Below are 23,178 nucleotides of genomic sequence, written 5' to 3' on the forward strand. Positions count from 1 at the left end.
AATAAAGGAGGGAAATGGTATAAGCCTAAGATGCGCCATCGCCTTACAAGGAACGCATAGCACGCAAAGCGTTTGACGAATCCGAAAGGCCGAAGCGTTTGACGGTTTTCTGGGACCGAGCTTTACCATCCGCAGTACTGCCGTGCGCGTTTTCGCTGTTTTCATCCGAGCATGACTTGCGCTTCTGTGGGCATCCCGGCCGTTGCGGATGGCCCTTGTACGCGACGTTGGCTTTGGTATTGCTATCAATGCTGATATTTTCTTTTCGAGGTTGTTGAAGAGTTGTGACTGGAGCTGTGTGTTGCCTTGTGCTTGCCGGAACTTTGGGTGCAGGCTGATGCTTACTATTGTCACGGTCTTGAATGCATGTCAACATAATCTTAAGCCATGGCTGTTGGAAATGTTAGCGGACGCAACGGCAAACCAAACATTACAAGACCACTTACAGGAATATTCTCTTTGTTATCGAAGGCAATACGAAGGTTTTGAAAAGACTTTGACGACTTGCTTTTTGCTGATGCTGTCACATTCGCTTTATCGGCAAGACCAGCTGAATGTCTCGGACAGAAGGTGACCGAGCGACGCGTCTTGACGTCGTCGTACACCTTTTGGGCATTTCGTTGATTTTGTAGTTTTTCATATTCGAGATAGTAAGCTTTGATGGTATCAATCTTGATATCTTTGGATATCTTGAAGGATATGATGGTGAGAACGACATGTGGCGGCCATATTGTGTGCGGACTTACTTGTTCCGTGGCATCATTCCTATCCCCGTTCTGGATTAGTTGATGGGCAGAAAAGAGATCCATGCCAGGTAGCGATGGCAAGTCCCGGCAACCGGAAAGCATGCACAATTCTTTAATTTTCTCGTTGGACCAATCGGACAAGTTGAGTTCCTTGGCCGTGGAAAGATCTTTGAAAAGGACGCGTTTTGCGCTACCATCTTCTGCAAGATCGAACACAATGGCTGAGCAACCGTAGATAATTAATTCATGACTGTCGCTTTCGGTCAGAGCGGCTTCTGCTTTGCCGGTTTGAACAAAGTAGGCCAGCTGCGCATCTGCTTCCTGAGGGGCGACGATGTGTTCAATTTTTTCTGTTTTAAGTGCCTTTAGGAATATTTAGACCCCCTGGCAACGTTCAACGACGATGAAACATTGTCGTACCTCGGTGACGCGTCGCACCATCTTATTCGTCACCTGCAAGCCTTCTTCAAGAAGCTTTCGAGCACCTTCGCGTTTGCCTTGCTTCAATAGCGTTAGACCATCTTTCCATGCGTTTTCTCGGTGTCTTTCAGAGATTTTTTTCATTTAGTGAAACGTTTAGCTGCTATGATAAGGATCGCACAAAACCCGTACCGGTGCGCAATTTGCAAAGATTTTCTGCTGCATGCCAACGGTTTGCCATGGAAGACAATAATTGGAGTTACGTCGTGAGAGCGAAGCAGCTTTACTCGCTCCAGAAAAGCTTCAACGTATCTGTCAACAAAAAAGGAAAAGTATTCAGTCAGTTGGCGAGTGAAAACAATAGTGGAGCGTAGGTGTAAAAAATTGATAAGGCGTTGCAAGCGCAACGTAATGGCGAGAGAAACAGATGAATGACACGTACAACTCGGTCTTGTCATTAGTTGCCAGTTCCACAGCGTACTTTGAAGCACTTTGCCACAGCCAAGCACGGCCGTCCACAACCAAGGTCTTTCCAGCATACTCCTTGATGTGGAAAGGCTGATGTACAGACTCGACGTGCTTAATCAAGTCGGCGGAACCCATGCTGTTTACGCAATTGTGGAAACCACGATCACAGATGGGAAAAAGGCAGAAGAGAAAGGGGAGGAGTGGTGAACTGGGCAACAAAAATTTGGATGCACCGTTCTGCGCTCCACCACTCAGCAATCTGTGGGAGTTGCTGCTTTCGTGATGTTAGACTCGACAGAGTTCGTGTCTTTTTTTGTCGTTGCTGCTCGATAAAGAAGTATGAGCCCCCTATAGCTTGTTCAAGAGTCAACCATTCTAGTCAACAGTGTGTGGAGAGAACGCTGGTAATTGCATCGACGATACAGGCTTGCTTCGTGTTCTTTTTCTTTTTTGCCACAGTCGATACAGATAGCGTAATACGGTGTAACTAAAAAGAAGCTGGGAAACTGTCTACAGTTTCTGAAAAGGGAACAAGTTCATTGCATACAGTAAGAAAATACATAGATTTCGTAAAGATATGTGTGAACGAGGAGGGGGATAAAGACCATTGTCTTTGATGTCTATGCATACAAGTCTATTTGTTGTGCCATATTAAAGTACGTAGAGAGTTCCAGGTATCTGAATCCTTGTAGATGTATTGCATAGAAGATCTGAGGGATGGTTGAAGAAGGTCTGCATCGTGTTTGAACAGATACATAACTAAGCCCCAGCAGACAGCGGCGAAGAAGGGGTATGTGTGCTTGGGAGCCTCCATGATCTTCCGTTTGACGGGTACTTTAACAAGTGCCATGAAAACGCGTGCAAAGACATAGAGCACGATCTACCAGATTTGGCGTGAGATTCGGCCTTACCGTATCGATTTTCCGTCCCTTTTCATACCTGTTGATTGATGCTATTATTCTCACCAAACACAAAATATCCTCCCACCAGACCTGCTATGAATGGATGAATATCTGCTTCTTTATCGCCGTTCAGCTTCTTTTGCAAAAACATTGTCAACTTGTAAATGGTGGCGAATACACCCAGGTTCCTTGCATGTTGCTTGGTTGCTCGAAACACAAAACGTAACTTGTCCTGCAGACTTAGTCGATAAATCAAGATCTATGTGAGACTCAAAAGATGCAATACACGGCTATTACCGATGCTACTACTTACGAGCCAGACTTGAAGAGGATAGCCATGACTAGAGCGTGAGGGAATCTGATTCGGGCACCGTATACTACACCGTTGCGAAATCCCTTGACAACCGTGAGAGCATCATGGTACTTGGGATTCAAGACTAGTTGTTGGAGTGCCTCCATTGCAGAATATATGAACGAGAAACGATCGGGATAGGAAAGGGAAGGGATGGGGTGGATTACAGCGAACCTCTAACTTTAAGACCGTCGACTTTCATGTGATACATTGTTGGATTTGATCAGACTTAGCGAAAATGGGCCACCAGTCTGAATTTCCCAACGAAGCAAATCTGGGCGACCTGTCCTGAAAATGAATTGGCCATGAACTATGAGCCAGATGATAACTTTCAGAAAGACAATAGAATATAGTGTTTTTCAAAGACGTTTATTTATAATCCCTTCTCACCAACCAGGCAGCATTCTCAGAACGTCAGTGAATGCCGTACCCAGCCTTGGCAGTCGTCGCGAGTGATATGCTCAGACGCATGCTGAATACGCTCACTCAGCCGAGTGTTTTCCCTGACTGATGCAGGGACCTTGTTAACCACGTCCTTAAGCTTGGCCCAAAACTCTTCAATGGTTGAGGAACGGAGAATAAGGTGGCAAGAAAAGGATCTGGTAACCTTGCTCAGCAACCCAAAACTTGACCTCTGGCGTGTTGTGAATAGCTGCGTTGTCCATTACGAGATACTTGTGCTGCAGGTCTTGGGCGTTTATGCAGCTGAGGACGTCCTCCATCAACTCCAGAAAGTCACTCGTCTGGGTGCGACTGTTTTCTACCACAAAAAAGCGCAGTCGTAGTAATTATTGCAGTTACCATGCCAAAATCTCGAAAGCGACCCAACACCGTCGCTAACAGCGAATACGCATACGAAGCCTAGGCTGCTTCTGCCGCGCAGTTACCTGCCGGAAAAGCAATTGACTACCGTGATTTTGCGGATGCGTGCAATACTGCTGTTCTCCTGACAAAGGCGCACTACGTGAATCTGCTGAACCACCTCGCGATGAGCGCAAACCCGGACATTGTGCGCAAGACCATAATAGCGAGGAAGATGTTTCAGGTAAGCTATGTGTGCTTTCTCTTCTTGAGCTCATTTACCCCTTTTAGACGCGCTTTGAGCCCACCACTGACTTCGACCGGCAGTACGAAGAGTACTGGGCAAACAGGAGACAGCAGCGCCCCCGAGAGCAGATGGAGCAGCGTAGGATGGAGACCGTCGTATGGCTTAACGAGGACACGTGCGAGGAGATCGAGAATTTGATGAAAAGAGTAATAAGATCATGCTTGCTACCAGATACATGGTTAACATGCATTCTATCTTGTATTAAAATGCAGCAATGCACCCAAGCCTTTTCTTTCTCATCTTCATCCCATGTTCCGGAGGTGCAACCCGATGAAGGTCAGTGTACTTCAAACATTTGTTTGGTATAAGCTAACGTAGTTCCATAGACTCTTCGTATACGCATGCAGATGCGATAGCCGCTGCGAACAACATGTTAGACATGACTGCTGGTGTTATTATGTTGATGCTAACAATTAATTTGGTGCACACCGTTGCACTTCATGACGTATTGGATATCGACGATTAATCTATGGTGATGCTGCTTGGTGATGCCCAGGCGAACGAGCTCTGTGACCACACGACCCTGCCAGAGTACGAGTTGTCAGCGCCGTGCAGCAAACTGCTGCAACTGATCAAGGATTGTCCACCAAGCCCGATTGCATTGCGCAAGCTTATCCGCCAGGATATCCTCGGTGACGACGTGTTTGACTTCGTCATCCATTCAGATTTAAACTTTGTGGAAGCGATCGTCGCCCATTTGTAATCTTCAATGTTATCTGGGCGAGAACGGTACAACAACGTCTTTTTTTGTAGTCTCACCTTGATGCAAAGCCCACGCAATTCATTGCAGGGAAATCTACTGGAGCGGACAGCTGCAGTCCAAACAACTATTCGGATCCTCGATTATCTGTTTGTCAGCAAAATGCCATAATAGATCTGCAATAGTAAGGCATTAGGAAGGATGAGATTTTTCCATCTTTATTGATGATATGTTTGTGCAGGCTGGAGAGACAAGCAGTTGAGACTGGGGAAAGGAAGTGGAACGGTGTAGCACTGGCGATGCAAAGACACCGACCTACAGCTGTCTTGGTTGAGTTTTCCGGCGGCCTCATGTCCAACAACACCCAGGAAAAGGCGAACAGGGACTTGAGCAAGTTGCTGCCGAGTATGAAGGCTATCAACAACAGTCGAGGAAAACTGCGGGCAAAGGCCTTCTGCGTTCGGTTTTCAGGTAAACCTGATGCACCATACATGGTGGGAAGTTATTGACTGGTTGACTAGATCGTTTGCTTCAAATTCAGATGCCTGACCGATTTTCGCTGACCGTGACCAAATTTTAACTTCCAACGCTGCGCTGCGCTTTTGCTTTAGAATGATATCTTTTTAGGACGCCTCTCCTTAGAAACTGCTGATATTGACAAAGAAATAAATATAGCTACAATTGCCAACGAGCACGTTGAGAACAAAGAAAGACAGAGTGTCTATTATTGAAATCCAAGCAGTGTTCCCAGTTAATGGCTTGACATATCCTTCCATTTATCATTATTGCCCTGATCTTTGCTTCTTTCAAGGTCTTTACCGCAATGGATATAATTGGCATAAACGTTGAGAGGATACTATTTGATAAAACGATCACGAAGAAATAGAGACTGCTGTCCCACCACAAAGACGTCATTGCAGCAGAAGGCGCGCTCAACAGTGGAAAAAAGGGGGTGGGGCTGATTTCCATGCGTTTTTGCTTGCTTTCTTTCCGACATCGTTTTCAAATAAAAAAGCGGACAGGGCCTCAGTCTGATGCAGCAGGTCAACGGCGTCCCTGTTTACAACGAAGATCCCTCGCTCTTTTACGATGGCCTGAACGCTGAGCCGACCTGGTTCAGTGCTCAGGGCGGCGTGTACCGATGTCAGAGTCGCAGTCAATCCAAAACACCCGTGGCAATCAAAAAGTACCTCGTGGAAGAGACAGACGAATACCCAGATCTCTTTGTCATGCCTAAAGAGCTTGTCGAGAACGAAATCTATACAATGACCAAATGCGTCCACCCCAACATCCTCAAATTGCTGGCCGTTTATTTACACTGCGAATTTGTGTATTTGGTAATGCCATACTGCACGGGCGGGTCTTTACAACAGTACGCCTTTGAACACCACCTGACGGTCGGACAGCTAGTGCATATCGTTGCGTCGGTAAGTGCATTGTTTTCGCTTACAGCTCAATACGCAATATTCTGAATCCAGAGCGCCCTGACAGATAGCATCTGGGTTGGCAGAAATACACCGCCACGGCTATATTCACCGAGATATAAAGTGCGACAACATTTTCCTTGTCAAAGAGACCAACGAGATTGTCATAGGTACGAACGAGAAATGATATCCAACACAGCGATGATCAATGGCAACTGACTGTAATCTTATTGCAGGTGATTTTGGCGTTGTATCTGTCACACCAGCTGCAGATTCGAACGTAGAGGAAGCTGGCGTTGTTTTGTTCTGGTCACCTGAGCTCGTGCAGCGGAAAATTGTAAATCGTAAAATAGATATCTGGGCACTTGGTATCGTCATACTCGAAATCCTCAATGGCGGCCGAGCTCCTTACGAAGATGAACAGCTCGATGAAGAAGAGGTAAATTTCTACAAGCTTGCTTTCACAAGGAATTGTGCTAAATTTTTCTCTCCCCGAGTAGATAAAGCAACGTATTCTTGAGAATGGCAAGCCAGAATATCCACCAGGATTACCATCTCGTCTGGTGAGCCTGTTAGATATCTGTCTATCACCTGAACCCAAGACACGAGCATCCGCAAATGATATATTGAAGGTTCGTATTTCTATCATTGTCTTTACATCACAGCCCAAACCCGCACTCTAATATGGGTCGTGTAGCATCCATTCTTACGTGACTATGAGCCTGAGCCACTGTTCCCAGTACGTTGTGCGGACTACGACCACCATGAAAGCTCATACGATGATATGTCCCTGGATGACAATGCTACCATGACGCATTCCGATGATATGATGGCTTGTGACTCGGCAGACATGGATTTCGAAGATGCAACTATGGCCAATGCTGTCAAAAAGTTGCGTGCCTTGGAAGCTTTGCATGAGATTGACATGAATATACCGGACGTGCCACCCAGCGTATCTTCTGCATCATCAAAACATCAGCGCGGTGTTGATAAACGAGCCGATATGGAGTCCGTTGATTCGAGCATTTCTACCGATATATCGCAGCCAGAAAATTGTTCCAGCACTTCGTATACTTCAGCGTCGGAAAACAATGCCCAAAAGCCAACATCCGAAAGCAAAGAGCGCAAGGCACTGCCGCGACGAGTGCAAGTTTCTGATATTCGACGATGCCGGCTGCCCATACGAGCCTTCACTCTCAAGGAGGAAGAAATGTCATCGACCACCGCTAAAGAGAAGGTACTCAATGTTCTCAAGAAGAGGCAGTCTATTTCCGAAGCACATTGGAGCCAAGGGTCGCGACTGCCAATGTTTAAAGCGATGTCAGTGCCACCAGAAACGTTGTATGAAAAAGCAATCTCGGCCGAAAAGAAACTGCGTCGAGCAAAGTCTGTGCGCCTACAGAAAGATGCCTCTATACCCGCTTCACCGGAAAAGCATGTGCGTAAGCCTCTGGTACGATCAAATACAGCGCCGTCGCACAGTACGCAGCTCAGTTTGCCCAAATCGACCGACAAGAAGCGGTCAGACTCGGTGAAAAAATCCACAACAGAAAAAAGCAGAGTACGCTCTTCATCAAAAGAAGAAGCAGAGAATCAGTTAGCACAAAGATCGCGACCAAGAGTACTACTCGTTGCTCCACGACAAAACAAGGACGAGGCTCCCAAGAAAAGACTCTCAATATACCGCAGAAAGTGTCCACCAGGTGAATCAAGGACTGCACGTCTTATGATGGGTATCAGTACCACTGGAAGACGATCGGCCAGGGAAACGGCAACGTCTAACAAGACGGAGCAACCTCAGCCTCGGGAACCACGATCCTTGCCAAAGATACTTCGGTTCGGTGTAGGAACTGAATCTGCTGATAAGCGACGCCTAGCAGCTGATCGCAAGCGCCTTAGCCAAAACTTGCAACCTCAATCAACACAAACAACTCCATTACCCGTCTCAGACATGAAAACACGACGACAATCTGCACCCGCACCGCCTAAGAAAACATCTGCCAAGGATGAAGGTACCGCAAAAGGATCCGCCCTGAAACCCGGTGTCAAGGTACTGCGAGTGCACTAAACCCCACACCCAGATTACATGTCCCACACTGCAACCCGAGGAAAAAACAATCCCTTACGCATTATATTCTATATATTATTTTACCCCTTCACGATATCTATTTTCTTGCATATGCCCCACCCCAAGACCTTATATATATATATATATTGCCCATGCATTGAGACTACTTCAATATACAACAATTTTGGCCCATTTTCTTTCGGAGTAGTGTCTCCGTTCCGTCCCCTTGTTCACTATCGAACATGTCCGTATCGCGATTGATCCGAGCTGCTTACTGCACATGCAAGACGCCAGCTGTCTTGAGCAGCGCACGTAGATTTGCAAGCTCGTCGAACACAGCAGCCGCTCGATCGAGAGTGCATGTTCAGCTACCAAGACCTGTCACCAGCGCTGCATTCCAGCATCGCTGGTATGTGTCCAGCACGACGTACAAGAGCGCGTAAGAGTCCAAAAGTCGTTGAGGGAAAGGCGAAACGGGTTCCTTACATAGTTACCGTTTAGAACTTTGACAGCAGAGAGATACCATCGTATATCAGACAAAACACTAGACCACTTGTGCGATTATCTGGAAGCGCTTGGGGATGAAGTAGAATTGGATGGATTTGACCTTGAGTATGCTGCAAGTATCCACGTCTTGATAAGAAAAAGAATTGGCCTTACTTGTTTGCTAACTTGGGTTTTACATCAGCAAGGTGTAATGACTATCAAGCTTGGAGAACACGGTACCTATGTTATCAACAAGCAGCCTCCTAACCAGCAAATCTGGTTATCGTCTCCAAAGAGGCAAGCATAATTGAACTGTGGCGGGCGGGTTAAGATGACATCTAACAGATCGCTGTTGCAGTGGACCGGTGCGATACGACTACGACGAAGAGCACCGCAAATGGTTCTATCACCGAGATAACCATACGCTGGATGAACTTTTGAACAAGGAACTGAGCGAGGTGTTCAACCGCCCGGTTGATGTAACGGAAGCTATCGGTGAATAATAATAATAATAATAATAAAATGTAATCAAATGATCTTTAACAACATCGCGCGATTCTGTTCCGTGTATTAGCTGTGTGACTAACCGCGATGCATGACAAGGACTGGGCAGTTTGATTGAGCAATTCTAATATTAGTCACTCTTCACGATGATCCGCAGCAAACATACTCTGGCCCGACGAATTTACGCATACGCTGATCCCAGTGTATATTTCCTACTAAATGACGCAAAATTATGCTCTGAAAAAGAGGTGCATGTGGTGTGACAACAATGTAACTTTGATCTTTGTGCTTTCACGTTGTGTGCCCTGCTTTCGATCCCGCAGTGTGGCAATGATTGTCAGAAAAGGAATCGGTCGAGTACCCCGTGAATTCGTAGAATCCAATGTGAGCAGAGACGTCGCACGATGCAATAAAATATTTCTGCATATACGCGCTGCATTGAGTTTTCGCACGTGTGACAGGAAAAATAAAGTGTGGCACGGTTGTTGCGATGCAACATTGCAATTGTTTTATTTTATCCGAACCTCGAATAACTCTTTTGCTTCACTGTATACAGTACTGATAACATCGATCGACAAGTGATCGGGTGCAAGGTTACCAATTAGCGGATTGACAACGCCCTTTGTAAAAACAAACAAGTCATCATCTTCTTCCGTTGCATTGTAAGCGTGATCCAAAAATGCCAGCAGCAGACTATTTTAAACTTTGGTCTGAATGTGACTTTTATAAAAAAAATCAACTATTACGGCAGCAACGTTGCTGTGCAGATCTTGTCAGACATACCACCATATTAGGTATAACTTTGTCAAAAAGGTCTCGATCGATCAAGTTGCTCGTTTGGCTAAACAGTAACGAACGCTATTATTACGATTGATGCAAGCAGAGAGCATCAGTTTTTTAGCTTGTAGGTATTGTACACCACACAGCGATGCTTGGTAGAAATAGGCTACATAGCAATCAATGATCTCGCTACTACCTGTAAATGATCCTCGAGGTAGATGCTGAGCACTCTGTTGTGTAGCCTTGCACCGAGTATTCTCTCTAGAACTAGGTAATTTTAAACTAATTTGGCTACTCCTTTTCCTTTCACACTACGTTGCACTGGTTTGTGCAGGGCACCTGTCTTGCTACCGGCGCCACATCCAGACAGAAATAACTTAATTGAAAATGTACAAATATATATAAATAGGGATGGATTGAGAGGATCAACTCTCATTACTTGTAGACATTTAGAAATGAAGTTTGCACTCCTAGTATCTGCTATCGCAGGCCTTGCAGCAACCGCCGTCCAAGCCTACGAAACTGGCGTTGATGTCTCTGCCTTGACTTCCACCTCCGCCTGGAGCTGTGCAAAGAAACTCGGTTACGATCACGCTATTGTCCGCTGCTACATTGAGGCATACGGAGGCAACCCTGCAAGTATCATGCATCAGAGAAGACGACTACTACGTTCTAGCGTGCTAACAATGTACTAGGGTGGTAAAATTGACAGCAACTGCTTCCAGAACTACAAGAACGCCAAAGCAGGTGGATTCACCAGCGTTGACATTTACATGTTCCCCTGCACTGGCCGCTCCACATGCAAGTCGCCCGCTGCTCAGGTCAAGGAGGTTGTTGACTACGTTGGCTCCAACAAGATGACTGTTGGACGTCTCTGGCTCGACGTCGAAATCGATCCTTCTGCTAACAACTGGCCATCCGCCAGTAGCGCTCGCAGCAGTAAGAAAGAGGACAAGAAACCAATTCAGGATGCTCACAATGTTTCTAACATTTTTTATTACTTGTTAAGCCTTGAAGTCCTTCAAGTCTGCTCTTGACTCGACTGGCTGGAAATACGGTATCTATTCTTCTGCTTCCCAATGGTCGCAGATCACCGGATCCTCCTCCTGGGAGCTTGATTCCTCGTTGCCACTTTGGTACGCTGTAAGTAGCTCTCACGTTATTCCGTATATTGTGGGAGAACGTGGCTGATCTGAATTTATTACCACAAGCACTACGACGCTTCTCTCAGCTTCAGCGACTTTTCGCCATTTGGTGGCTGGACTAAGCCTACCATCAAGGTAAATATTCAGGTCATCCGGTGCTTGACGCATATGTACTCAATTAAATTGCCATTTAGCAATATGCTGGCTCTGTAAGCTTCTGCTCCGCTGGCTGGGACAAGAACTACTATGGCTAAATAAAGCCGTCATTTGGTCACTGCGACGTTATCTATAAACATACTGGCTCTGTTGCAATAAAAATTGCCCACTCTTCTTATATAAGGAAATATTTATATACGTTATGCTGGATGCTGCTGGTTATCCTTGAGTCTAAGACAAAGGAGCTCTGCTCAATCGTGCCGAAAACAGATTAGCCTAGGAACTAGAATTTGATGCCATACCATCGAGGGTGGCTCTCTGATCGTGGGCGGCGCACGGGCCTCTGCGTGGAACGGCGATGCATACATATAATGCATCGTTAATTCCCTGAGACAACAACCGCTTACATTGCTGATCGTCATTATTGGTTATGCAGATGCTCCAAGCTCTATCTACACCGTAGGTGGTTGGCTGACGATGGAAAGCAACGGGAAGAGGAACAGGTGTCACCTCATTCCGATCAACGACGCCAGCTCGATGGTGACAAAAGACTTAGTCTGGAAGATAAAAACCGAGATATTTGACTTGGGAAAATCGCTTTATTCACATGATTCATTCTATCATTTTCTTTCTAATATATTGGTGCCGTTCAGTTCACGTTGAACAATAACAAAGTAAAGCCAACGATATATCCAGGGATCACCACAGGGAGGCAGCTCCGCCAATTCCCAAAAGTAGGCGAGGTCCTACAGATACAATCTGTATCCTCTGTGTAGCTTCTCATCCTTATGCAGAGGCATAACATTGCTGGTAAAATAGGAGTGTAAAAGCTCAATGTGATCCGGTCTTGAGCACCATCCGTGTCGCTGCCACCCTGTATGATTTACAAACTATCAGTATTTTCTCCCTCTCACACATGAAAATCTGCTCCTACCTCGATATCCAAAACCGTGGTCGGATAGACTTGTTGTAAATGAATCCGTCCTCAAAGTCCCACCCGGAATGCCAAAGAAGAAAATAAAGTGAGCAAGAAAACGTGCTTTCGTCAAGGAATCATACTAACTTCTTGAGCCGGATGGTTATCTTTCTTTCTTATTCTGGACAAGTGTCTTGTCCTTTTTGGATGCACCCGGCAAAGAAATTAAGCCATTGCCCCTCCCAAGACTACTTTCGAAACATTGCTATGTACGTACTTGAGCTAACATCCAACACTATGCAGTTTTATGTCAGTAATTCTTTGTCTACCGCCTGACATTTTCTTTCCGAATGTGTATTCAACGATATTGCGATGCCGGATCAACAATTAATTCGTTCCTTCTGCTGTTATGTACATTTTTTAATAGATAATGCATGACTTCATCTTGGAATCTCTATTTCTGGGCTATCATTAAATTTAAGTATGAATCATTGCTTTATCCTGGAAAGGTAAACCTTGAATAAAACCAGAAAACTCAGGCTTGGCAAAGGATCATTTTCCTGGATTTAAACAATGATTTCAATACTCGATTTTGCCGTAGTGATCAGTCTCCAACTCAGAGACTAGAAAAAATGAATACGGCGTAGTAGTCTCCACACTATGTGTACCAATAGAGCGCATGAATTTCATGTAAGAATAGACGCGGCATTCTGCTATGCGGACAACAATTCTTGTAGAATGTATGCAGCCTTTTATCAACAGTACATCGTGCTGTTACTCACTATCTATCTAGATGCTTAGTTTAAACTGCCATCTCGAACCTTTGCTTCAGAGTAAGACCAAGGTCGGCAATCTTTGGTATCTTCACACATCATAACAGTATCATCTCGTTTCTCAAATCATTATGCACAGGATCTTTAAAAATTTATAATAATAACTGATAAGTATACTGGAAATAGTGCAAACGCTTTCCAAACTCGATGGTAACTTGTTTCGTATGATCTTCACTGGGAAGTCTGGGGCTGGCTGCTGCTACCGCTATCGCCTCCACCGCCGCGTGTCTAAATGTTTCGGAATATGCATCGGTATCACAGCACTCTTTGTTTTGGGTCGCCTCATGTCTTACCTGAGTTCCAACGATCGAACCTGGAATAAATGAAGAAGAACGCATCCATGAATATTATTTCTTTGGAATACGCATTTTGAGTCAGCAGACTTACCGATGATGATGGCGAGAATGACTATGATAGTAACCTATTTGTAGCGATGATGTTAGATATTAAATTAGTGAAAGTGAATTACAACGATATCCACAGATGGCTTACAGCGATGATGATCTTCCATTTCAAGTCTTTCCACCACATTCTCTTGCGAACTTGGTTGGCGCCTCGTCTAAAGTGGTGGGTGGTTGATTGGAGATCCTCTAAATTTTCATATGCCGGTTAGCTTAGCCGCAACCTCCCACATCGCCGCGAAAGTAAGCGTTCTTACCTGTTTTGCCACGCAAATCATCGAGACGTTCACCACGTTGCATGACTTTATCAATGTTGTCCTGCATGATATTGACGACTTCGTCGACTTGGGCTTGGACACGCTGCGTTTTGGGCGTGCTGGCATTGTTGCCAGGCTGCGGTGAATTGGGTATGTAGGGATCATAAGGAGACGACCTGGTGGCAAAAACTGTTAAATATAAGCAGCTCTTTTGTTAATTAGAGACTGCAACGTACATCTCGGTAGAACTGATGAGGAATGTTTCAGAAAAGAAAGAGACAAGTTGCTCGCCAAGAAGAGAGTCTCTCTTCTTTGGAGCATAATGGATTTCCACTCCGCTTCAGTGCTGGCTGAGTCCAGCCATGCCTTGCTGGGCGAAGACGACTTTCTTTGTATATCATACCCATACAGATCACAACACATTTCTTGACTCATGAGTCTCTTTTCGTCTATAATATTTCGTTGTGCATTTCAGAGCTTTTGTGTGAAAGGACACGAAATAACCTCTGCTTTTAATCGGATACTTCTGGAAGAAGCCGTCCTTTCACTACCTTGTCAGAGATGTTAATGACCCTTGCGACAGCGATTGGATATCTGCTATTGTAGACAACGTTGACCCTATATTCTTACGCTAGATAGATAAAACTGACATTTCTCTTGTTACATACACATTAATTTCGGGCAAGGTATCGTTTTTGTTTAGCCTACGGATCAATTATGATTCGTCGATGGTCACTGACACAGTAAATATACCATATTCAGTATGGGACACGATAAAAAAACCCAAGTGATTTCTGGATGGTTCTTTCAAAAAGCATCAGCGAGATAACAACCTTATTATAAACCGAATGACGTATTTCGAGTATGCATTCCATGCCACCCATGATCTCGCACCGCAACCAGCTATCGTATTTACAATATGCAGTATCCATCAGACTTGATATATCTTTCACGGCTTAGCGGCCATGGCACCCGAGTAATACGCCCTTTAAATAGGCGCGAAGTAACTGGCTCCAATTCTGACTGGCAATAAAGCGAGCTAACTTTCTGCTTTCCTGATGTGAAGCTCACTGATGTTTATTTTAAACTTTCTACACAACATCCTCTTTGCTTGAAAGAATTCTCTTTGTTTCACATTTTTCCATCAGGGAGCTTTATATTTACTATTATTATCAATAAATCCTTGGTTTATTGGTTCTATATATTTATCCAAGTTGTCAACAATGAAACGGGGTCCTGTTCGGAATCCAAAGTTACACACGGTCGGCTTCTCAGTGCAGCATTAAATTCTGATAAAAATAATCTGACAGGTACGGCAAAAACGGCACGGATTTCCATAGCTAACCAAGAGGACACCCGTGTCTCTTATGGAGCGTTACATTGTTGCCTGTATCATTTTGGGCAAGCAAAGTGATACCAAGAGATTTGAAAATATCTGCAGGATCGTAAAGTTGCAAATGTATAGTCTCAGAGAGTGCCAAAATAAACACACCCACCCTTTCCATTTAGCTTAGTGTAGATCTGATCTTTTACGCAAGAAAATATCAACACTTGCCCGTATCGCTAATATGAATAGTTTAATTTTCACACATCGATTGGAAAAACGACTAGAATTATATTTACTTTCCTCGCTGCTGGTCAGTTTATTACTACTGCATCTCGCAGAACCAGCGGATTAGCTTCCACAGTTATAAATTACATGAGGAAGTCAGTCGTGTTTCATAAAGTAGTAGCAGGCTTCGCGGAGCATATCCTTGTTTCGGGACAAGACTCACAAAATGAGGTCTAAGCTATTTGCTCCACCATTAGCTATCAGAATATTATAGCATCAACGTTGACTTACCCAAATTTTTTCCTTTCCAGAGGCTACGGTCAGTAACTAGCCTAGTTCTGCCGCAATCAAGTTGAAATTTATGAGTGAGACTGAATCTCATGTCTTTACTTCGTCCACGGCGGAAGCATGGAAGAGGTTGGTTACCATCTGATAGCGCTCTTTAGATACCACTAAGCGCGATATTGGAAGCTGCGGCAGCGTCCCTGCTGATGGTTCCTTCGGTGTCTGGTTGCTCTGCTAAGAAACTGTCATTATCAGTTTTGATTTTTTTCTTCCTCCCTTCTATATACTTACAGCGATTGGTGTATCCTCTTGCTCTTCAATATTGTCTTCATCTTCTTCTTCAGATAAATCGAAAATATGACTCTCATATGCATCCTTCGTTCGGACATTTGATCTGGTTTGCTCTCGCGGTTGGGATATAGCAGATTTCAGTTTTTCGACCAGTGATTGAATAACCCAATCATGCTGCCCTGAAAGCAATGCGGAGTCCAACTGCTTCATCAAGCTCTTGACCTTTTCCTTGCCACTGCTTTTGTGTATTGCTTGTCCTTCTTCCTTCTTTTCCTCCACTTTTTCTTGGTGCTTGCGTAAAAATTTTTCCAATCTTCGTGGTGCCAAGGTAATCCGCAGGAGTGCAATAACTAAGACTCTGAGATTTCTGTCAAATCGTTTGCGCGACCAAAGGTTATCCATATTGGTTTTATATTGTCGGGCAGCGTCTGCAATAGTAGGACTGTGCCTGAATGAAGCATCTTGTTTGTCGCCATTTACGGCTTCCAGCAACAGTTGCCTTATTTGTTTGAATGTCTCTGATTCCTTCTTTTTGTTGATGGAGCGACCAACGCATCCAGACATAATGTTTGATAGATGTTCGGCAGTGTAAACTTTGCTCTGGTGAAATTTCTGGAGATCTTCTTGCACTGGCGCTACTAGCAGCTTTGTCTCTGCTTCCTTGTCGAATTCGAAATTGGTCGCTAAGTCTCTAAAGTCGATGTCAACGGCTTTCGTCGTCGAATCGGGATATCCGGATATCTTAGATATTTCCCCAGTCGCGACTTTTGTTATAGATGCTTCAATAACCTCGACAGAAGTTTCATGTGTTTTGATACTATCTCTTGCTCCTTTCTGAAGGCTTCTTGGAGCACAGATGGTTCAAAATCGGGATGCAGTATGTTCTGCAGGCTTGCAGTGACTGTCCGAATCGCTTTGTTATCTTCCGCAAGATCACCATCGTCGCCATCAAGTGCTTGTTGCTCTCCCTCTTCCTGATCATTCGGTTCTATTGGCTCTGACACCTTTGCCTTGCCTTCCTCCAGATCATCCAATAGCCTTTGATAAATTTTTAGCGGATTATAAGTTTTATGTCTCTTGACGTATATGCCAATGTAACTTGGATTTGATTTCTGTTCGTCCGACAAGGGGCTGAATAATTGCTTGTGAACTTCTTTGTAAACGGCAGCTGCATTTTTCCGGCTGCGTTCTCGCAATAGAAAACCTTGCATGGATCTTGTTTTTGAGAACTCGCTTCTGGTATGCATCTTCCAGAAACTTTCGCAGCTGCGTGTTGAAGGCTGCTTCAAGAATAGCCTGATCAATAGTCACCGTCACGGCTTGCTTTTTGAAACGCTCACCAGCGGTGCTACGAGCTTCTGCAGGTGCTGGGATTTTTCATGCAAGTTCCTGCATTTTGAAGGGCTTGTAAGTTCCGCCGTGAAGTTTTTGGAGGGCTCAAGGATGAACCAATTTTTTTTTCCCGAGAAAGAATCTGTATAAGATCATACACATGGTCAGTCCTTGGCACGAAGAAGAGGTGACTTCATACATGTAAGTACCTACCGTTTAAAATATGAACGAACGGATGGCTATGATTTGCAAATACTCCATTGATTCTGAGAAAATGTAGCCATGCTTTTAACGATTCCTTTGGTAGCTGTTGTGTCTCGACATTCTGCAGAGCCGTCGTCAGCCGGTCTTCGAAGCTTGGGTCAAAAGTTGGTTCAAGCCAGCATAGTGTGCTGCTTTGCTTATCACCAGTTTCAATATAGTGTAAGTTTTCCCGGATTATGACCAAGGCTACCCAGAATCAAGCACTAGTTAAGAAACCTTATTACGACAAAGTTTCCCGTTTTTACTTACAAGCAGTAATAGTCTGCGAATTCATACCGGGAAGAAAGGCAAAGAATCGCACTGACTTTCTTTTCTTCCTTTTTTCATGTCAAACAATGTTTCTTATCAAACAGTGTTTCTTAGCGCTGGACAGCAAATTCCAGAGGCTCATATCATCTTTGAAAAAGCACATTCATGAATATTTTGTGACAGTAAACATGACTTTAAAAGAAGAATACATGTGCCTTTCGCAACATCTTGGCAATGATAGCAAAAGCTGAGCCCAAAATGCCACGCTGGCACATGGAAAAAATCGATTAAATCTTCAAACAACTTCTTTCTAGCACTGCTCTACACTCCCGAGAAATCAGAGAGGCAAAAGCATTGGATGGGAGCAATTACTGAAGCGCTCGTCGTACGGACCATAGAGTAGCGAAAATCAGCAACATTTGTCGGATCACCAACAGCGACAGACATTATTGCTTGTTTGGAGCAGTTATGAAGTGTTCATCAACTTGAAAGAGCTGGAAGCGATTCAGTAGCCACAGAGAATCCAAGAGAACATCACAAACTTGACATCAACCGCAAAATATTATGTTTGGGTTTGGATGAAAGCTAACTAAAAGTGCGTTTGGCGGAGAGATATCAGAAACTGCTATAGCCATCTGATTCATATCTTAGTACTTTTCATTGCTTTGGTTGAATAGAAAGGAAAGGTAGTGCCTCCGCAGCAGTCAGCAGCGTCCAACAGCCGCTGTTGCAAAATGCGAAGGATTCTATACCGTATGCTGAAATACGTCGTAAGAGCGGTGCTAACTCATCGAATAATTGCAGTCTCTAAGCGTTTGCAGTTGAAATCTTTTCGGGAAAGAAGGTAAGTACCGCTGGTAACCCAATTCTTCACGCCCAAGAAACCTTTGGGAATGATTGATTGCTTGAACTATAACGAAGCACGAATACTTTAAACTCGAAGTTCAAAATGATACGAACGGCTCAGCCCAGAGTGCAGTATATTAATACAGATGCATTCACACTCTCATCGCTTTTTATTGCTCGAAGTCATTATTATTCATTACTTAATCGCAGACCGAAGCTAGATCGAACATCCAAACGCAAACAACTTTTCGGGAATTCTTATAATTGACGTCAAAGATGCAAGAGAAATGACTTAATCCGATATCGATTCATATAATAGAAATTTGTCACCTATGGAATAGAAAAGGATCCGTTGCATACAATCTTTCCTAATCAATTCCCAGCGAACGGATAAATTGTTTAGAGTCCTCACAAACCCGAGAGGATCACCGAGTTATATCTTTCAGATTCTGAAGTTGAAGAATGGATGAATAATAATAATAATAATAATAATAAACATGTCGTGTAGTCTTTCTATTTGCACGACATCTCTGGAGCCTATCATACTCTTGAAGAGCTTCTGGATCGTTTACTACATTGATACAGCGTTGACGCTCAACACGAAAGCAAAGGCATATATATCAATGAAAGCTGATGTTTACAGGCCGAAAACTCATTGTATTTTGCATCATTTCCACGTTATCTGCGATCATTTCCTTCATTAGCCATATATACCTTTCCTATCAGCCATATTTCGCCTATTTCGCCTTTTAAATTGACATCCACTCTGACGGGGGTGGTGCAAATAGACGAGCCCCAAAATGTCCGCCTTATACGCGTCGATGACGACGAGGTATCCGCGCTTTTCATTCCTAAATTAGAATGGCATTGACTGAAGTCTCCCGCAACAAGGCATTTGGCGGTCAACTCGTCAAGTACCAGCATCACTCGAACGAGCTTGACTGCGACATGAAGTTCAATGTGTTTTTGCCAAAGGAAGCCACCGAAAACGGCGAATCTGTGCCCGGCATCTACTTTTTGTCCGGCTTGACGTGCACCGAGGACAACTTTGTGCAAAAGAGCGGTGCACTGGCTGAAGCTGCCAAGCACGGCGTCGCTCTCGTCGTCCCTGATACATCACCTCGTAAGTGTTCTGGAAAAATGCTTGCATAAAAAAATTGGGACTTTTGCATGGTAACTATGCATTACATAGGCGGTGTCTCGATTGAAGGCGACAGTGACTCTTGGGACTTTGGACAAGGAGCTGGATTCTACCTCGATGCTACAGAGCCCAAATGGAAAAAGAACTACCGCATGTACTCTTATGTTTCAAAGGAGCTTCCTGCTCTTGTACACAATCAGCTGCCTATTGTAAGAAGTCCGTCTCGAAGTATGAATCCGTCCCTATTAAAACCATCTTTAGGATGAGTCACGTATCTCTATTATGGGTCACTCGATGGTAAATTAAAGCGAACTAGGTAGGGTAGCTAGATATTCATCGATTTAATTATTTGCTGCAGGGCGGCCACGGTGCATTGACTATTTATCTCAAGAATCCAACCAGATACAAGGTAAGACCTTGAAAAGTCTGAGTAACAGCTGGCGGTATACTGACTAATGGAATAGACCGTATCTGCGTTCTCCCCAATTTCTAACCCGATCAACTGCCCATGGGGCCAGAAGGCGTTCAGCAACTATCTGGGTGCCGACCAATCTACGTGGAAGCAGTACGATACTGTCGAGCTGCTCAAGACTCACATGAACGAAAAGCTGGATGTCCTAGTTGACGTGGTAAATTGCCTACTTTAGCAGAGTAGGACAAAGTTTATCTAATCCTCTTCTTTTTTTTTCTTATCAAGGGTACCGCGGACGGATTTTTGGACACACAACTTAAAGTCAAGGACTTGCAAAAGGTGGTTCAAGAACTTGGTCGCTCCTCGGAATGGAATATTCGGTTCCAGGACGGATATGATCACAGCTACTATTTCATTTCTACTTTTATTGCAGATCACATTGCTCATCACGTCAAGGCTCTCAAGGCCTAAATAAATCGCGATCATCATTCTATCAATCATCATAGTGTACATCAGGATGTGCAGTTGCAGGCAGATATTGAGTTGAAGGACGAGTACTTTCGGCACGAGGTTGCAATGAATATAATGTTACGGTGTTTCATGTCAATGCTCTTTGAAAAGTCGACAAGAATGTGGGTATTACTTTGCATTTTTGTCATTACAGCCGCACGGGTACTTTTCTTCGATTTCTGCACAGTTGAATATCTCTTTGCCTAGTCGTTCGTTGACTTTGTTGTGGATCGCGCAAGCCCACTGCGACGCCGCAAACCGCGAAGAGGTCTGTGGTGGATATTGTTTCAGAAGTTTTTGAAAATGCTCTGCACTGTTGTTCGGTCATGTGTTATCAGTCTTGATTCCATGTTCTTGAATGACTGTATTTTTACCATTCACCGCAAGGATATAGCCGTGAAAGTAAGACAATAAACCCATTCAGTGCTTCTCTTTCGTCTTCAGTTGGATTTTCTGGGTACTGTGCTGTCATTGTATGTAGCAACTACGCATAAAAAGATTGAGTAACGTATAAACTTGCAAAAGAAAAAATGAGGAAACTTTGTGTTTGTTACCTTCCAAGTCGCCCGACCAAGCTCTGTCCTGTTATGGTTTAATGCTGTGTGAGAACTAGGATTACCTAAATATGTATATCAGCGCCGTACCTTGTAGTCTCATTTCCCAGTCGACCTGCAATGACACCACCGCTGAGATCCGGCTTGACCGCCGGAACCATCTCGGAGCCCGCCGAGGTAAGCTGTGCTTCGTCTGCAGATTGATTGTGGTACGCAAGGTACAGCGTGGTCACGACAATGCAGAGGATGGCAAGCAATGTAGTGGCGCCTATAGAACGCATACCTGAGGTGGTGGTGTGGGGAGATGGGGAAAGGGGTGCGAGTTAATGCTCTGCAGCAGCAGCGGCGAGTGTCGTCTGCTGGAGAAGGAGATCACCAAAGCCGACGGGATGCCGATATCCATCATCCCACCTTTTTTTTAACTTTTTTCCTGGCGTGTATATGTTTCTTGCTCACTTTTTCAGTCACTAAACAACTACTCTAAATGAAGAAAGAAGAGTCTAACTCTCACGGATGATCTACGTTCGTAACGCAAACGCTCATGCGACCTTTACATATGCAACAGGTTACTAGTTTTTTCCTTACGTCAACGTTAAAGTTCTCATTGGCGAAAAAGATCTCTCTCTTTCTCTGTCTTTTTCTCCTTTTGATCTTATCTGTTTTTCCTGGAATTCTGGGGGATGTGCGCATTTCAAAAATCTCGAAAGCACGAGGCGCTGCTGCTGCTGGTGGACTTGCCGAACGAAATCCTCTTAAACGTAACCCGATGCCTATCCATCACAGACTTGATTTCTCTGTGCCGGGTCCACCGGAAATTATACACCGTCGGCATCCAGACGCTAGCCATGCACAGAAGTGCTAGTATTCTGCGACTTTACTTTGATCAGGAATCGCGGTGGCGATTCGCTGTAGATATGATCCTCGTTGAGGCCACACCAACTCGCTTCAGCTTTACACCAATCGACAATTGTACTACTTTTTGCTTATACTCATCTAGAGTGTTGCGAAGACCCATGATATCCAAGGTTGCCCTGGAAGAATATGTCGTCCAAAGGCGATCAGTCCCCCTGGATGTGGGTACTTGCGGCGATCATCACACAGCACTGCTTGGACCGTCTGCGTGCTTTAAATACTATATCCACAAAAGGCGCCAGGAAAACACTCGAGAAAGATGGATCTCGCCACTCAAATTCGAATGTGAGCCACGGTGGCTCTGCCAGCGCAGCAGTTGGTTCCTGTGGGAGAAGATGTCGATCTTTTTGATGCAATCCAACATGATGGTGATTTCAAAGCTCCGCTTTGCATATGACAAGAATAAGAACAAGAACAAGAACATGAAGCAAGAAGAATGCAAGGAGGTCTTGGACGGCAAATCTTGCAGCAGATCTCATAGTATCCTATCAATCCACCAGCGAGCTACGTGCGCCCGCTGATGAGCTCCTTTTCCTTTTTAACAACGAAGATATTGTGGAAAAAATCCTGCATAGTTTCCAACAGCATTGCGCATAAAGTTAAACTCTTCTTATTGTTCCCTTCGCCCATAATTTCTACATATTCTATAAATGTAATATAAACTAAAGGAAAGAAAAGAGCATGAGTGAAAATTATTGCATCATCGTTATCATGCATACTTTTCTGTAAAGTTACCGACATCGAGATTTTCAGGATTCATTCGGATGCATTGCGTCGGTCTGCATCTACGATGCATACAGCTTTATGTGTGTAATTTAAAGAACATTCGCCATGTGCGCCGGTGACTTCAAGATGTTTTATTTTCAGGCATCTTTATGCCACTCGCTGTGTTAACGCACTGACTGCATGGGATGGGAGGTGATTTAATGACGCATTTGGATGGTTGATGTTTGCAATACCACCGACAATGCCATCAGTCAAGAATGAACACAGCAGATGTATAAAGCATTTCAAAAAGAAAAAAAGAAGAGTATATCAATTATTCCATGGAAACGTCACTTTCCCAGAATATAGATGGCGAAAAAAAAAGTAGGGGGAGAGATTTATACATTAGCAAAATTGAAAGAAAAAACACCAAAAACATGAAACAACGAATGATGGAAA

General features: G+C 44.3%; 11 protein-coding genes across 11 annotated transcripts; 6 read left to right on the plus strand and 5 right to left on the minus strand.

Moving 5' to 3' along the window:
• Positions 1 to 43: 43 nt before the first annotated feature.
• On the minus strand, positions 44 to 1,769 carry VTP01DRAFT_1826 (uncharacterized protein; the record flags this gene model as incomplete). Its single annotated transcript, XM_069380219.1, has 6 exons — positions 44 to 391; positions 447 to 689; positions 747 to 1,109; positions 1,167 to 1,290; positions 1,359 to 1,478; positions 1,609 to 1,769. The coding sequence occupies 6 exons, from the start codon at positions 1,767 to 1,769 to the stop codon at positions 44 to 46; spliced, it is 1,359 nt and encodes a 452-aa protein (XP_069238250.1).
• A 499-nt stretch (positions 1,770 to 2,268) lies between these two features.
• Positions 2,269 to 2,995, minus strand: VTP01DRAFT_1827 (uncharacterized protein; the record flags this gene model as incomplete). The annotated part of the gene is made up of 3 exons (XM_069380220.1): positions 2,269 to 2,514; positions 2,574 to 2,775; positions 2,850 to 2,995. 3 exons carry the CDS (start codon positions 2,993 to 2,995, stop codon positions 2,269 to 2,271), a joined length of 594 nt encoding a protein of 197 aa, XP_069238251.1.
• A 453-nt stretch (positions 2,996 to 3,448) lies between these two features.
• VTP01DRAFT_1828 (uncharacterized protein) lies at positions 3,449 to 5,276 on the plus strand (the record flags this gene model as incomplete). Its single annotated transcript, XM_069380221.1, has 9 exons — positions 3,449 to 3,643; positions 3,754 to 3,933; positions 3,981 to 4,142; positions 4,209 to 4,272; positions 4,323 to 4,417; positions 4,493 to 4,695; positions 4,750 to 4,845; positions 4,938 to 5,167; positions 5,218 to 5,276. The coding sequence occupies 9 exons, from the start codon at positions 3,449 to 3,451 to the stop codon at positions 5,274 to 5,276; spliced, it is 1,284 nt and encodes a 427-aa protein (XP_069238252.1).
• A 454-nt stretch (positions 5,277 to 5,730) lies between these two features.
• On the plus strand, positions 5,731 to 8,188 carry VTP01DRAFT_1829 (uncharacterized protein; the record flags this gene model as incomplete). Its single annotated transcript, XM_069380222.1, has 5 exons — positions 5,731 to 6,123; positions 6,188 to 6,290; positions 6,357 to 6,559; positions 6,621 to 6,752; positions 6,818 to 8,188. The coding sequence occupies 5 exons, from the start codon at positions 5,731 to 5,733 to the stop codon at positions 8,186 to 8,188; spliced, it is 2,202 nt and encodes a 733-aa protein (XP_069238253.1).
• A 242-nt stretch (positions 8,189 to 8,430) lies between these two features.
• On the plus strand, positions 8,431 to 9,256 carry VTP01DRAFT_1830 (uncharacterized protein; the record flags this gene model as incomplete). The annotated part of the gene is made up of 5 exons (XM_069380224.1): positions 8,431 to 8,627; positions 8,690 to 8,807; positions 8,877 to 8,971; positions 9,033 to 9,169; positions 9,249 to 9,256. The coding sequence occupies 5 exons, from the start codon at positions 8,431 to 8,433 to the stop codon at positions 9,254 to 9,256; spliced, it is 555 nt and encodes a 184-aa protein (XP_069238254.1).
• Positions 9,257 to 10,413: 1,157 nt separating this feature from the next.
• Positions 10,414 to 11,357, plus strand: VTP01DRAFT_1831 (uncharacterized protein; the record flags this gene model as incomplete). The annotated part of the gene is made up of 5 exons (XM_069380225.1): positions 10,414 to 10,593; positions 10,654 to 10,897; positions 10,968 to 11,101; positions 11,170 to 11,238; positions 11,298 to 11,357. 5 exons carry the CDS (start codon positions 10,414 to 10,416, stop codon positions 11,355 to 11,357), a joined length of 687 nt encoding a protein of 228 aa, XP_069238255.1.
• Positions 11,358 to 13,100: 1,743 nt separating this feature from the next.
• On the minus strand, positions 13,101 to 14,101 carry VTP01DRAFT_1832 (uncharacterized protein; the record flags this gene model as incomplete). Its single annotated transcript, XM_069380226.1, has 5 exons — positions 13,101 to 13,236; positions 13,302 to 13,429; positions 13,501 to 13,598; positions 13,667 to 13,855; positions 13,903 to 14,101. 5 exons carry the CDS (start codon positions 14,099 to 14,101, stop codon positions 13,101 to 13,103), a joined length of 750 nt encoding a protein of 249 aa, XP_069238256.1.
• A 1,495-nt stretch (positions 14,102 to 15,596) lies between these two features.
• On the minus strand, positions 15,597 to 17,664 carry VTP01DRAFT_1833 (uncharacterized protein; the record flags this gene model as incomplete). The annotated part of the gene is made up of 5 exons (XM_069380227.1): positions 15,597 to 15,734; positions 15,795 to 16,535; positions 16,613 to 17,090; positions 17,336 to 17,576; positions 17,640 to 17,664. The coding sequence occupies 5 exons, from the start codon at positions 17,662 to 17,664 to the stop codon at positions 15,597 to 15,599; spliced, it is 1,623 nt and encodes a 540-aa protein (XP_069238257.1).
• A 1,682-nt stretch (positions 17,665 to 19,346) lies between these two features.
• Positions 19,347 to 20,509, plus strand: VTP01DRAFT_1834 (uncharacterized protein; the record flags this gene model as incomplete). The annotated part of the gene is made up of 6 exons (XM_069380228.1): positions 19,347 to 19,608; positions 19,678 to 19,835; positions 19,888 to 19,923; positions 19,985 to 20,035; positions 20,091 to 20,255; positions 20,324 to 20,509. 6 exons carry the CDS (start codon positions 19,347 to 19,349, stop codon positions 20,507 to 20,509), a joined length of 858 nt encoding a protein of 285 aa, XP_069238258.1.
• Positions 20,510 to 20,677: 168 nt separating this feature from the next.
• Positions 20,678 to 21,383, minus strand: VTP01DRAFT_1835 (uncharacterized protein; the record flags this gene model as incomplete). The annotated part of the gene is made up of 4 exons (XM_069380229.1): positions 20,678 to 20,861; positions 20,923 to 21,032; positions 21,103 to 21,130; positions 21,193 to 21,383. 4 exons carry the CDS (start codon positions 21,381 to 21,383, stop codon positions 20,678 to 20,680), a joined length of 513 nt encoding a protein of 170 aa, XP_069238259.1.
• Positions 21,384 to 21,782: 399 nt separating this feature from the next.
• On the plus strand, positions 21,783 to 22,535 carry VTP01DRAFT_1836 (uncharacterized protein; the record flags this gene model as incomplete). The annotated part of the gene is made up of 1 exon (XM_069380230.1): positions 21,783 to 22,535. One exon carries the CDS (start codon positions 21,783 to 21,785, stop codon positions 22,533 to 22,535), a length of 753 nt encoding a protein of 250 aa, XP_069238260.1.
• Positions 22,536 to 23,178: the final 643 nt, after the last annotated feature.

Source organism: Rhizomucor pusillus, assembly GCF_041956525.1.
Source record: "Rhizomucor pusillus strain CBS 183.67 unplaced genomic scaffold VTP01scaffold_11, whole genome shotgun sequence".
NCBI classification, from domain to species: Eukaryota; Fungi; Mucoromycota; class Mucoromycetes; order Mucorales; family Lichtheimiaceae; genus Rhizomucor; species Rhizomucor pusillus.